The sequence below is a fragment of the Anneissia japonica genome, unplaced genomic scaffold (assembly GCF_011630105.1).
Source record: "Anneissia japonica isolate Jap-2015-1 unplaced genomic scaffold, ASM1163010v1 scaffold288109_len33814_cov189, whole genome shotgun sequence".
Taxonomy (NCBI): domain Eukaryota; kingdom Metazoa; phylum Echinodermata; class Crinoidea; order Comatulida; family Comatulidae; genus Anneissia; species Anneissia japonica.
This window is the reverse complement of record NW_022723292.1, coordinates 11,078-25,929: the sequence shown is the minus strand read 5'-3', so window position 1 is coordinate 25,929 and position 14,852 is coordinate 11,078. Positions and strand designations below refer to the sequence as shown.

The 14,852-nt window shown below is 35.1% G+C and overlaps 1 protein-coding gene and 1 long non-coding RNA gene across 3 annotated transcripts in view; one reads left to right on the top strand and one right to left on the bottom strand.

Annotated features, from left to right (window-relative positions):
- The window catches only part of LOC117112192 (rRNA biogenesis protein rrp36-like), a 9,150-nt gene extending 1,128 nt beyond the window's left edge, over positions 1 to 8,022 (top strand). Inside the window, exons 1-6 of one of the 2 annotated variants that reach the window (XM_033255267.1) lie at positions 481 to 763; positions 4,378 to 4,450; positions 5,073 to 5,134; positions 6,359 to 6,497; positions 7,226 to 7,370; positions 7,632 to 8,022. In XM_033255267.1, the coding sequence (XP_033111158.1) occupies positions 5,077 to 5,134; positions 6,359 to 6,497; positions 7,226 to 7,370; positions 7,632 to 7,721 (432 nt within the window). In that variant the 5' untranslated portion in view covers positions 481 to 763; positions 4,378 to 4,450; positions 5,073 to 5,076 and the 3' untranslated portion in view covers positions 7,722 to 8,022. Of the gene's footprint in view, positions 1 to 480; positions 764 to 4,377; positions 4,451 to 5,072; positions 5,135 to 6,358; positions 6,498 to 7,225; positions 7,371 to 7,631 lie in introns of those variants that run through there. The other variant, XM_033255266.1, reaches the window with a different exon arrangement.
- A 4,378-nt stretch (positions 8,023 to 12,400) lies between these two features.
- Positions 12,401 to 14,852, bottom strand: part of LOC117112190 — a 6,232-nt gene continuing 3,780 nt past the window's right edge. The window contains exons 3-4 of the long non-coding RNA XR_004445992.1: positions 13,863 to 13,995; positions 12,401 to 13,060 (exon numbers count right to left, since the gene is read on the bottom strand). This is a non-coding gene — a long non-coding RNA (uncharacterized LOC117112190). The remainder of the gene's footprint in view (positions 13,061 to 13,862; positions 13,996 to 14,852) is intronic.

The window sequence follows — 14,852 nt, the reverse complement described above, 5'->3', positions numbered from 1 at the left end:
CGATATTGAAGGTGATAATAGCAATAATACAATAATAAATTAAAGATAATGTTTATTTTTATAATAATAGTATTAATTAGTAATAATAATAATACTTATAATACTAGGCCTACTTAGTAATAATATCGATAATAAAGGTGACAACAACAACAATAATAATAATAATAATATGAGAAAAATACCAATAAAACACCAATAACAATAACTTTTTAAATTACTATTATTAAAATAATAATACTAAGACTAATAAATAATAATAATAATAATAAAAAGTCGAAAATTATTTATTATTTATATGGTACTGTAATAATAATAATATCAGCAAAAACTTGAACAATATATAATGTTAATGCTAAGACTAATAATTAATATTAAAACTAACGGTAATAAAAACAACAATAATAACGACGACAACAATATTACAGCAATAATAACAATAAGTATAGTAATACTTAAAGAATTAATATTTTATACTTGATGAATTACTCCTTCAAGTGGTACCAGTAAATGACTTGTGGCCGAGTTGACTGTAGCCAAACTTTTTGTGGCCGAGTTGACTTGTGGCCGAGTTGGATCGAATTCGAGAGGAAGAGGTACTTACCTGGTAGGCACGCAGGCGTACTGTAAACTTCAGTCAGTACTGTACCAGTAGGCCTAGGCACTGGTAACTCACTGGTACAGTACTGGTATAGGGATCACGTTCGATTCATTGACCGCGGGTATAAAGCAGAGGTTGAATATTATTTCATGATACGAATCCACAGTGAGGATCAATGGATTGTATTTGATCAAAATTTAATATTTTCCCAAAAAAGAGTATGATTGTAATTTAAATGGGGGGGGGGGGGGGGGGGATGTTGCCAGGACTTGCCTGCTGGCGGGTTAGCTGTAAACAGTAGGTATAACAATATTAGATGAATAGTGGTGAACTCGACAGTGGGATTTAGGGCTTAAGATCCCCAGTCCTTTGTTGGTGCAGCCATGGTAAGGGTAAACCTAGTGGCCCTGATGGGGTTCAGATTTAGGTACTGAGCCTCGGTTGTGGGCTGACTGTGTAGGCATTTTGTGATATATTTCTAACTGTAAAGAGATTCATTATATTCAACTGGTATCATACAATTTCTGTGAAATGCGCATAACAATAACATGCTGTACTTTTTATTTCCTATCATTCAGTAAGTCTCCAACAACTAAAAAATGGTCATATTCATATTTATTTTGATTGACATGATGTTCTAATCGAAGACCTCACTACTACTCTAGGCTAAGAGCCTATAGCTGGGCCCTTCTACAGCACAGTAGTTTAGGCATTGAGTAGGTAGATGCAGTAGATTAGTACAAGAGTACTGCTGATGTTTATGTTTGATCATATCCAGTAGCGTATCTAGGGGGTGCGTGGGGGACGGTGCACGCCCATCCAAAAATTAGTCCTGCCATCCCCCCTCCCCCCCAAAAAAAAGAATCACTTGCAAGTAGTTTAAAATCACCTTATTTTTGCAGGTTAGCGCCCCTTAATTGATCGTCCCCTAATGCTCCAATGATCTGAGCATTTTAAATTTTTTTTTTAATGATTTCAGGGAGTGTTTGTTGACAATACTGGGTGCATAAACTCAAATATTTCTATCAAAGCTACGTACAATTTAGTTTCAATGTATGTTAAATTTGAGCACCACCCAAACTACAATCTAACACAAATATTTCATTGAACAAACAAAAAATGAATAGGCCTACTGATCAATTTTTATTGACACATCAGTGAACTACCTGTATATAATGTAATTTTGCTTTACCATCCATATAATGTATATCTACTTGTCATACTTGTATATATTATTTTTAGGGTCTTATGGTGACAAGTGCTCTTACATTTCTGGATTGTGATCCTCTTTACAATAACATTGTATTCATAATAAACGGATAACACGGGCAATGTTACCAAAATCAAACCTAAAAGTACCTGGAATCCCCCTGAGAATCGTTGCCCAGCTTTAGAAACTTTCATTCAGGCCTTTGAGGAGGACGTTAAAAACCACACTCCTAGTCCAGATTTCCGCGACAATCTCACAAAAAATGAGAGGCAGGCCATCGCCAATTTGCGTCAGCGTGATGATATTATCATCAAACGTCTCTTATACACATCTAGATGTGTATAAACCAGCTGATAAAGGCTCTGCCACTGTCGTAATGGACATTAAATTCTATGAAGAGGAGTCCTTAAGACAACTAAACAATCCTCTTCACTATCGGAAGCTCACAGAGGACCCCCTCCGGAAATTTATAAGGAAGTGGAAAAATCTGTATTAAAGATGGTTAAAAAAGGTTCCATCGATCCCAAAGTTGGACCCCATCTCATCCAGGATGATCCGGCACCAGGACGTTTCTATGTCCTATCCAAAATCCACAAAGCAGACCATCCTGGCAGACCCATTATTTTGGGCAACGGTACTGCTACAGAAAAAATCTCTGAATATGTGGATGATTTATTGAGACCGTATGTTGTTGCTCTCCCCTCGTACATTCAGGACTCCACGGACTTTATCCGCAAAATTAACCAAATTTCAAATTTACCTAATAATACTGTTCTGGCTACACTTGATGTTTCGTCATTATATACTAATATCCCCCATGAAGAAGGTGTTAATGCGTGTATTTCAAATTAAAAGCAAATTCGGGGCAAAACACCTGGATCTAAATCACATCTCCGTGAACTTATCATGCTGATTCTGAACAATAATAACTTTGTTTTCGGCGACGGTCAAATTCATGACACAGCGATGGGCACCAAAATGGCTCCATCTTTTGCTAACTTATTTATGGGACAATTTGAGGCCAATTTCCTGTCCCTACAGCCCAAAAAACCAGATGTTTGGTTTTGTTGCATTGATGATATCTTCATGATCTGGACCCATGGTGAAGATAGTTTGGATACGTTCCTATTGAACATTAATTCGGCTCATCCCACAATCAAATTCACTGCTAACAAATCCACAAGCAGTGTAGATTTTTTGGACATCACCGTGACCATGGAAAATGGTGCACTAAAACTGATCTCTTCCGTAAACCTACGGATAAGCATATGTACCTGCTCCCTAGCAGCTGTCACCCCCCGCACTGTACAAAAAACATTCCGTACAGCCAAGCATTGCGCATGAGACGCATTTGTTCTTCGGATTTAGATTTTCAGAATCGAACAGAAGAACTATCTAGACATCTCCGGGATAAAAATTATCATCGAGGACCCATTGAAAATGCTATAAAAAAAAAGCAAAGGACATACCTCATGCTCAAACACTGACGTACAAACCACATCAATGATCGACCAGATTGCCACTTGTCACTACCCATCACCCTAGGTTACCACCACTAAGGGCTTTTAATTCAGAAACATATGCCCATTCTACAGACCACAGAACGTCTTAAGTCTGTTTTTCCGGATACACCGTTCATAGCCTATCGCAGACCACCTAACCTTGGTGATATTTTAGTACTATTTTTATTTCTTTCATTTCTATTTTCATTTTATTTAAACCTAATCACAATCTTTATAATTTTTTTAGTTGTAGTTTATTATAATAATATTTAAATTTAAGTAATTTATGTATTTTTCATTTACCATTGGTAAGCTGATCAGTGCAAATGCGTTGTTACACTCTAGGGCCCTGTATTTTGTTCTAAAACCAAATGAACCGATTTGCAATTTAATTCTAGAAGACTAAAATGAAATTATTTGATCATTGATATCATCATTAAAATTCACTATCTTATTTAAAATATCATAACAGATGTTGATGTGTAAGATTAGGACCATTTATTGCATGTTTTCAAATCTGATTGGAAATAAAATAAATTTCTAGGAACATATGTCTAGCCTTGTTTCCATAAAAATTGCAACTCGCTATCGCTGACTCTTTGGCGATGCTGATTGGTCAGTTGAATCAGTGCGAGGATAGCACTGGAAACGCTGTACTGACAGTGTAGCGCTTGTACAGTATGGAAATCAAGCTTTCGTCTCTTCACACAAATGAAGCAGGTGTGACTGGCAAGAATTTGTCTTTGCATGTTTTGATTATTATGCAATTGTTTGTTGTTATTTTAGTGTATATGTTTATGCATTGGCAGGAAAACGAGATTTATTATCAATGTTGCATGTTGAGGACAGAAAAGTTTTATGATTATGTTATTTAATAAATTTTCTGTGTACTGTAGTTTCTAATTAAATGAAATTTGAGTTTTACCTAGTTGAAATGTTCTCTCTCTACATTAAATATACAATAAAACTTGTTGATTGTATGAAATAAATACATTCATTGTAATTATTTGCAATTTGTTGAATTCCCATTGTTTATGAAAATAATGCTATTTTGTTTGTTTTTTTAGGATAAAAATGGAACCATTGACAAAGATGAATTAAGAAACCTTTTTTCATTGACATATTACCACATTTTCACCGGTAAGTGTTTTATGCTCTGAACAGTAAGTGATATATTGCCAACATAAGAAAAATCTTGAAAATTAAAATAAATGTTTGAAGAGAAAGAACTCAGAATAAGTTAAATAAAAAGAAAATTAGTTTCATATACTGAATTATAATAATTATTCAAAAATAACACATAGAAAACCATGATATGATTAATAAAAGAATTTTAAATTAGGAGTTGAGACAATTATGTGACATTGTAATTAATGTATCTAATGACCGAGCTACTGCAACCTACAACCATAATCAGCCCTGGTTTCGAATGGCACACTTGCCTATGGTTCTGGAGGTGTTTAGGTCTTCTCGGATTAGGACTATAAACTGTAGGCCCAGTATACTTAATTGGCTCATGTACATCTCTTGAGATAAGTACCAGGTTAACCCGGTGTACTGGACCATACGGCCCCATAGTTACCAAGCTGAGAACCGGTAGTTCAGGCACAAAATAGACCCTTAGGAAGAAGAAATGGCTACTCTCCGTGCTGTGTTCCACGCTTCAAGCCCCTTAAGACTCTAATCTATTAATATTATTATTATTATTATTATTATTATTATTATTATTATTATTATTATATAACCATTTACTCTTTTTTAGAAAAATGTTGGAAAGATATGTGAATGATGAGTTCAAAGCAGGTGATCGTGATTTCAGTAGTGGTAAGTGCTTGTCTTCAAATCCCAGGATTCTGGGTTCAAATTCTATCAAGTGATTAAAAACAAAAACATCCAATTCCTAAACCTCATAATGAGATTTAGTTTATATATTACATGATGTGTATGTTTGTCGTGTGAAAGAAATTACTACTTATGATATCCTGTATATTATTTATCACCAGTGGAGGTGTCTCCCCATTAATCTAGCACTGGGGCCCATTCGCATCTAGCTACGCCGGTGCATACCAGAGTTACTGTAATGTGCTTTTACACAATACCTTGAGAAAAACGTGTCCTAATAGGAAAATCCACATAGCTCAGTATCTGAATGGTAATTGGAAGGCCTTGGGTTCAAATCCCGGGGACAATATGTTTTTCTCAAAAATTTATCATCATCATAGTATACTGAAAGGCAGCGATTAAATCTTTGATAAATCAATGATCAGAACTAATATACCGACTGCTTCCACTAGAAATCTATTGTTTTGGTCTTTGTCTCCACTTCCAGGTATTGAAAAAAAAAAAGTGTTGTGTCGCATGATGTCTCAGAAATTCTGCCGGGTTCTCCGAAGTCTTTCAGTAGTCCAATAAAGACAGCCAGTTTAATATTGTACTTCTTAAAACAAGTTCGTAGAGCTGGTCTTAATACCGCTGAACTTGTTCATTTCTGTATCAGTACTATTAGACCTATTCTAGAATATGCAGCCCCAGTGTGGGGTACTAATATCACTAAGCAACAAAGCCAAGTTCTGGAACAGATCCAAAAAAGAGTGCTTAAGTGTATCCTTCCTGGTGTTATTTATAATGGAGCTCGGTCTCTGCTTGAAATGCCAACATTGGAAGAGCGACATGTTCAACTGTGTAGGGATTTCTTTAACAAAATCAAGGATTCTAATCATAGATTAAACCATTTATTACCTACAGCCCGCAATTCTAAGTACAATCTTAGAAGACCCTGTCTATTTACTATCCCGAAGGTCAACACAAATCGATCAAAAACATTTATAATCAATCATGGTTTGTTCCAAAATTGGTAACCTTCCCTGCACAGTCAAAACTTCCGTTCTCCTCACTTTCTTTTCATGATGCTTTTGTGAGTTTCATCGTGTTTTTGGGAAACCATTTTTGATGTTAAACTTCAATCTCTTTTTATATTGATGATTGCAATAAAGTGATTTTGTATTTGTATTTGTACTGAGTTATTAATTATTTTTAATTAATTTGCAGGTGCATCTAGCCCAGATTGGAAGGACCTACATGATATTAATAAAGAAATTGGCAAACTTAGTTACAATACTAATAAAGATGATTCCCAAGAAGATGACTATGATGATGATGATGATGATTATGAAGACGATTTTCAAAGGTAATTTGATTCTGTTATTTCTGGATATAGGGTGGACCTCAAACTGCTTCCCTCTCTCTCAAGCCATTGTATATGAATGTCATATACCATAGTATTTTTAATCAGTTAATCATGACATCATTTTATATTCCACATAATTTGTTCTATATCCCTGTGTGTCGTTCGTCCGTTAGTAAGAATCACAGGAGCTAGAGCTACACATTATTTTTAATGTAGCTTCCTTTAGCGAATAATCGCATATAATTGATTCTGGTAGCTGTTATTGACTGCAACAGTCGTAGCAGGGTCACCGATGAGCAGGTTAACAGCATACGCCCCCATTTATACTTCTGGGTGAAGAGAGGCAAACGTAAGTAAAGTGTCTCGCAATGCAACAACCGTTGGTCTTGAACTCCCGATCTTACGATCAGAAGTCCAACACCTTACACGTTGCACCACACACTCCCACCTGCCTCCTGCTTCCTGCCAGGAAAGCCACTGTCACCAAATAGGTGCATACTTCCTACTAAGATAATGCAAATATATAAATGATAGGTGTGTGTAAGAAGTTTAAACAAACTTGTATACAAAGATGAGGACTAGAGCCTACTGCAACAAGCAATATGCTTGCTCATAGCGAAGGGAAACGTAAAGTAGATAAAGTGCAATATAATTTTGTTTATCTTTTTGCTTCATAAATATATAACTTATTAATTTAAGAAACAAATAAATTTACTTAATTTTTTTAGTTCCCAAGGCAGTCGCAGTCAATCACAAAGCCATGGAGGACCAAGAAGCTACAAGAGCTCTGAAGCTAATAGTATTATTGAGGACCTAGAAGTACCAGAGGATGTGTCAGATGATATTGACTTTTTTAACAGCAGTCAAGAAAAGGTACCAACTGTAACCATTAATTTTTGTGGTTTTATTTCATATTTTTGTATATTTAATTTTTTTTTTCATATACAGTAATTCGATATATTTATTTTATATTATTTTTATTGTCATTATTTTTGTTAATGTTATTATTAATGTTGTGAATATTATGTGTGCATTGTTGTTTATGTTTGATTTGTATCCAACCATGTAATGCCTAATTATGTACATTATATCAAGAATATCATAAGTTATCTTTTTTCCTCTTCTCTTCTTCAGTTTGATGATCTAACTGCTGATAGATCAGCATCACAGCTCAGTCAAAGTGGAAACTTTGACTATGTAGAAGATGTCCAGTTTACTTCATGACAAGAACCAGCACAAAGCTTAACCTTTGATACACTACTTGCTGCCATTTTTAAAAACTAAATTATTTGTTTATTCTATCCATTTGTCATTTTTTATATAATGTAAATAAGTCCTCCTTCTCCCCTAAAAATGAAAATGTGGTTTGCTGGGAGCTGTTGATTTTTGGGCTTTGCTGTTGGCTGCTTTTCCTCTTTATTACATCAAAAAGTAATTGAACTCAGCTAGTACAGGAGGCGATTAAATCTTCTACACCAGTTATTACTAACGTTATTAATATATCATTCAGCAATCATGGGATCTTTGATGCTCCAATTTGACGTGGCATGGGGAGGGGAAAGCAAATCATATTGGACCCTTGATGCTGTATAATTAAGTAGGGGTGGTGCCAGCACATGGGCCAGCATGGCACGAGCCCAACTGTTGGGGAGTTGCTCTAAGGTCTGTCAGAGGAAATATAATTGGAATTATTTTCATAAGCCAAGACAACTGTCCTCATAGTGCGATTTTTTGGCATCTAGGGGTGACATAACCTTATTTTTTCTCCTTCAGCCCCAACCATGGTGGGGGTGATGGTGTGTGTGGCCCATCTTCCAATTCAAGCACAGTTATTACAGTTATTTATATCAATGCCATGAAAACCTTATTTATTGTTTATTATTATTTTAGTCTGTATATAAATCTTCTACAGAATTGTAGTGACTTGATAAATTGATAAATATTTTGTTGAAATATATGAGGTTAGTATCGGTGTCCATTAATGTTGAATGATCAGGGTTAGTTATGAGTGTCCCCTAGATGGGGATCTACTTACAGACGTTATGTGTGTCCACTGGAGTAAAAAACAGTTAATATTTAGCCTGTCTCGTAACAATGTTCACAAGAAACGTTTATATTAATGAGAGTGATTTTTTTAAGTAAATGCCTATGTATTTTTTCCAAAGTATAGATTTTAATACTAATGCATTAACATTATAGAAGAATGTGCAGTGGGAGATTCGGAAGTGGGGCCAGTCAACCCGGGGCCAGCCGGCATGGGGCCCCCACAATTTTTCAAAATTATTTTTAAAAATAAATTTTTAAATATTCAAATTTAAATCTGAGAGTGCCATTTCCGGCCATATTGAGGTGCCATGATCATAAATTTTCTTACTCAGCCCCAAACATGGTGGGGCTTAGGTGATCTAGACCCTCCATCTGTGAAAGTCCTTGCTTGGGCCCCTCTATTTATGGTAGGTATCTACACTGTGGGCAACTTTGACACTGCCATTGTTAAAAGTTTTTCTCAGTGTTTTCAATACTATATATCAGTGGTGGCGCCAGAGGGAGGCCTACCTGTCGGGGAAGCACACACCCCCACTGTTGGGGAAGACGATAGGTTTTGTCGGGGAACAAACAAATTTTAAAAAAAAAATATTTACATGTAATATTCGTTTAGCCACCATTATTGTTTGTGTTAACTTTTCATCACAACATTAACAATAATAATATTAATAATAATAATAATAATATTAATAACAATTCAATGAGACTAATTAAAAATAATTATGACAAATGCTCATTTAGATATCCTCATGATGGTTTGAATACATCGTGATAGGTGAAGCAACCGTGACCATGAAAGCGTGGTTGACAGATTTCATGCAAAATTCCCAAAATACAGAATTTCACTTAATTAGATGGCTACATTGCATACTCTTTGTTTATTGTTTCATTCAAAATGTTTTGGTTTTGGAAGCTGATTTCAACATCAGAAAGCATAGCCTACATGAAGTCATATTATAGTAACTTGATGCCTATCAAATAAGTAATAAAAATTCGCCATAATTCATCAAATATCCGTGGCTTCCAGGGGGAGAATCCCCCTGGACCCCCACCGGGGCCCTATGCACCCACCCAAGTGAGACTCAATTCTCTCCACTAGCCCCCCCCCCCCGTCGGGGCCTTTAACCCCTCCGTCGGGCAGGTCCTGGCGCCACCACTGCTATATATCTTTGCTATTTGAAGAGCAACACTATGAGAAAATAGAGAACATGTAGTAGAGTTTGCCCTCTAATTCAAGACCACCTTTGGCACCTGAACATCTGGGGTGGTCTCAGTGTTTGGTATCCACTTGATGGTTAGCTTTGTGTAATAAAAGATTGTTAGTTGGTTCTTTTAAAAAAGTGGCCTTTAATTAGAGGGGTTTCGAATTGGAGGGTGCACTGTGGCTTACTTGGTCGTCAGTTCTAGATACAGTATGCCTCTTTCTAATTAAATGTCTTTGAGATCCTGATAATGTTTATGCATGGTGATGTAAGTATGCATGCCTTCCTTTATGGCATGTACCCAACACGGATTATTGAGGAAAAAACTGTAATGCACCTTATCAATTGATTGATTGTTCCCATAAGAATTGTCTTGTGTATATGTTTCCACTACTTGAATACTGCATGAATTACAGGAAAATATGTGATAAATTTTGGGAAGGATTGATTAGATTTTAGTAATAGGAGCTATAGTATTTAGATTGTTATTTTTATCATCACTATCATTACAATCCTCATCATCATCATCAACAACAATATTGTCACCACCAGGAGTCCACCATCCATATCAATAAACATGTGCATCGCTGCAAATACTTCACTAAGGAATACTTCAACACAAAAGATCTAATCGGTGATGCAGTCACCATTCATATATTTTTCAGGCACTCTGTAAAAAATATATATGTATTTTTTACCAATACTGCCCGCCACCATAGATTAGGCTTTTTTGGGGCCTTATGCAAAGGCGTGTTTATACTTGCAACGATATAATGCAATTGTTCATATAAAAAATATAAGGGGAAAAAGTGTTTTCACTAGGACGATTCCATGTATAAACAGGCCTTAAATCAGACGTCGTCTGTCGAAAGAATAGGAACGTTAATCTACCCACTCATGATCTTATTTAGAAGAAAAAAAATAGCAAAGGTTTTATACAGCTGAAATTGTAGATGACATGGACTGAATGCAATTTTATAAGTGCTGTCGAAGTAGCTTAAAGCTTGGTTTTCATAAAATCTCAACAGCTTTGAGGGAAACACGGTTAATGCATGGGGCAGGCTTAATTCCATTCAATTTAGCTATGTAACGAATCCCGATTTAACGTTGGGGCGCAGTATAGTGATTGAATTGGGAATGTCAATATCGAATTTCATTGAAACGGGGCTTAAATCATTCCAATGTTTGTAAGTGACAACTGTTTCTTAAGTTCCCAATAATGAGCTGTAAATATTTTGTACAGTTATTTCTGTGTACATAAAGTTGAAGAGATTTAAGAGCTACAGAGTTTATGAATAAATATGCAAAAGTCGATACCGATGGTTACATTGTAGAAGATATGTTTTATAATTTCGCATTTCGTTTACAAAATATTGATATTTAATCACATATTCGTGTTATATAATCACCCTGTTACGTCATTTTTACGATTACTGTACTGCGTCTTTAAAAGATTCTCATTGGCAAACTTTATAACCGTGCATATACTTTTGATGTTGAACCAGTGCGGGTATATACAGTAGTAGATAAAATGCTACAGGCTTTGTCACAACATAGAGGTACAGCCAATCAAGAAGTGGTACCGTAGCTCGAGATATTTTAAATGCTGGTTAAAAAACTAATGATTTCGTTTGTGAGATGTCCATGCTAAATTTACTTTCATGCTTTACTTACTTTACTGTCTCAATACAAACTAATACTGCCTTAATGCATTTAGACAAGCATCCCTAGATATGTCGCATCCTTCGGAAACAGGCTGATTATGTTAACTGACGTAGAAAAAATTATATTTAAAAAAATCTGAAATCAGTTAGATTTTATGTATGAACAGGAGCCAAATAAGAAAAAATAGTTCCGTCACCAATTAAACGGTGTTCGGGAAAATTAAGGGGCATCTATAAATAGGCCTATATGGTGAACAGAATTAGGGTTGAGAACCTTAGCGTTGACCTTGTTTGCAGCGTCTTTATTAATAATAAGGGCAAAAAAAAAATCTTTTTCTGGCCACGTTTTGGGAAATAAAAAAAAAATAGGTAGGTCAGTAGGAAAAGTTTTTTTTTTGACTAATAATGTGTATTGAAAAGCAAAACGATCGGATGCCGTCCCGCAAGATAGGCCTATTCCACCCTTTTAAGCTCATTAAAAAACGTTTTTCGTTGTAGTCAACGGAAAAAAAATATACAAAAATGCCGAACCTCAATTTTGTATATTGCCCACCACAATCATTTTTTTTAATTTGGCCTAATTTTCGACTAAAAGAGCGCATAATTATTATTGTAGAGACCTCTATGGGCTTAACATTATTACCACCGGTCATTTGATTAAGCACATAATTGGAACACATATTCAGGTCTCTGGGGTGAATTCAATAATGTTGCAGCTGTAATTGGCGCATTTTGTGTTTGAACCTCCAAGGTACCCATTTGTACTCTCGGTGGAGAGAGACAACCGTAGGTAAAGTGCCTTGCCTAAGGACACAAGCGAATTCACGACGAGTGTGATTCAACCTCCGACCTCAAGGTTGAGAAACGGAACCGCTCCTATTAAGAAGGCGTAGATCAAAGTACTTCGACACGTGCATATATTTTGTTTGGATGAGAATTGATTAGAATTTATGGAAAAGGCCTCAATAAAGAGAAAACATGAACACCTAAATTTCTTTTTATAACATTTTAATCGTACCATTTTCACTCTTAAATACTGTACTCATGTGGCATTTATCAGTGATGTGTACATTATATACGCACATACATAATATACAATATAAACAAATGATAAATATAATAATGACAGTCTCAAGCACTTTTATTGTTATTATTGTATCCATTTGTTTATGTGCAAACCTAATTTAAATATATATTATATATGTATGTATGTATGTATGTATATATATATATATATAGAGAGAGAGAGAGAGAGAGCACTGTTATTTTTTAGACCTATAGGGCCTATATCTATTTGTATCAGTGTTGTGTTTAAGCTGCCCACCAAACCTAATTTACTACTAGGCCTATACTATTTAATTTAAGTTTATTTTAATTAAGTTTCCTTTGAATTACACATTTAAACAAATAAATAATATTATCAGTACTAGAATATAGGAACATTTATATAGTACGAACTGTATAATTTTCTTTTAAACAATATTTTTAAATTAAGAAAAAAGATTAACAATCTGCAAGCGCAGCCTATATAAGAGGCCTACATCATTGCGTATACAGTCAGTTCGATTGACATTAACGCGGCTACTGACGCTCTGGTTTTGCTTTTGATATCTATCGTCTGTCGTTGCATTCATCGAAATCGGCTTTATTCCTAAAAAAGAAAAAAATAATATTGACATGCAATTAATAAATCACAATTAATTTTGTATTATATTATATAATGTATTGTAGTTCTTCATGTCTTATTTTGCTGATTTATAAACTGGCGCTGTACATCGGTAGGCGGCAACAAAATATGCCTATTAAATCAGTATTTTATAGCTCGGTGCAATCCTTGCACTGCGTAGCTGTCCCCGACGCAAACGGGAACGCTCCCTTATTCAACTGTCCAATCAGCGTCGCCAAAGGAGTCTGCGTTAGCGTGTAGCGACTAAAGCAACTCTAAGCAACTCTACACAAAAAAGAAAAACAAAACAAAAAACACTTCACCTTCGCGTCTGATGTGGACGCGAAAGTGAAGTGGGAGAGCTCGATGAATAAGTGAGGGACGCTAGCTCGCAAAATAAGGCGATATGAGGTGTTTTTAAGGGAGCGGATGCGTGCGTCCCACGCGCATCCCTTATACATAGGGCCTATGCCACTGGCAAAATATAGGCTAATTTTAGCTTGAGACTCCCCTTACTACAGCTTCAACAACAGATTAATTAAGATCACAATTAATTCACAGTATTATATAGAATTTTTATTATAGTCTGTGGAAATATTGGAGGGCTGTCGAAATTCCAAAAAAAAAAAAAAAAAAAACAGGTAATAAAGGTTCAGATTTTATAGAAAACATTAGTTTACAGTTGATTGAAAGTCCTTGGTTTCTACATACGTTTGTCTTTCGGACAAATTACCATTATTTTACGTTCTAACTAAATGGAGAAAAAAAAATGATTTTCTGAGCTCACCCTTGCTTAAGCTCTCCCATTGTCCTACCAGATCTTTCGTCCGTCTTTGGTACGCATGTCCATTCGCCGATCGTCTCACAACTTCTATACCCCTGTGCTCCACTCCTACACAATGGTCTGCCGCTATAGTCACCTGTATAAGTCGATAAGTACTTCATTGCTCGCATTTATTTTATATATGTATGTGTATGTGTGTATACATATATATATATATATATGTATGATATTCAAACATATATACATGGACATTTGTTAAATAGCTACAGGGTAGCCTACGATGTTCCATCATGTCCTTATCTAAACACTGCATATGTACCTTTGATGATTTGTATTGTATGTATATATATATGTGTGTATAAGTGTGTATATGTTGGTTTGTGTGTGTATATGTGTGTGTGCATATAAGTATGTGTGTACGTATATGTGTGTGTGTTCGCGTGTGTGTGTATTTATATGTATGTATGGGGTTGTATGTGTGTGTATGTGTGTGTGTATATGTATATATTATATATATGTATATATATATATGTATATAAAATGTAGGTCTACCTGATATGCGTTTATTATTAGCTTTTACTTTTTGTTTTGTCGGGGTCAAATTGAGACAAGCTTCGCTTCTATTTTTGATCCTAATTAATTAATTATTTTAATGTTGTCCACTTTATTTATCATTTGATGTATTTATTAATTAATTGAATAAATGTTAATTGAATTGAATTGAATTGAAAAAATTGAATTAAGTGATAAAATTGCTTTTTAATTAAAAATGGTGCTTAGAATGCGGGATATGTAGACTTTCAGTATAGTTTTTTATCGAACCTACCTCGGACTGCATAAATTAGGGTAGGCGTTGGCCTTGGTGTTTTTAAAAGTATATATACATATAGAATAGGCCTATATACGTTTTTCTCAAATAGTTATTATGATCTTTAATTAATACCAGTGGAGGTGTATCTCCATACCAAAATTACTTTAATGTTATATATAGTA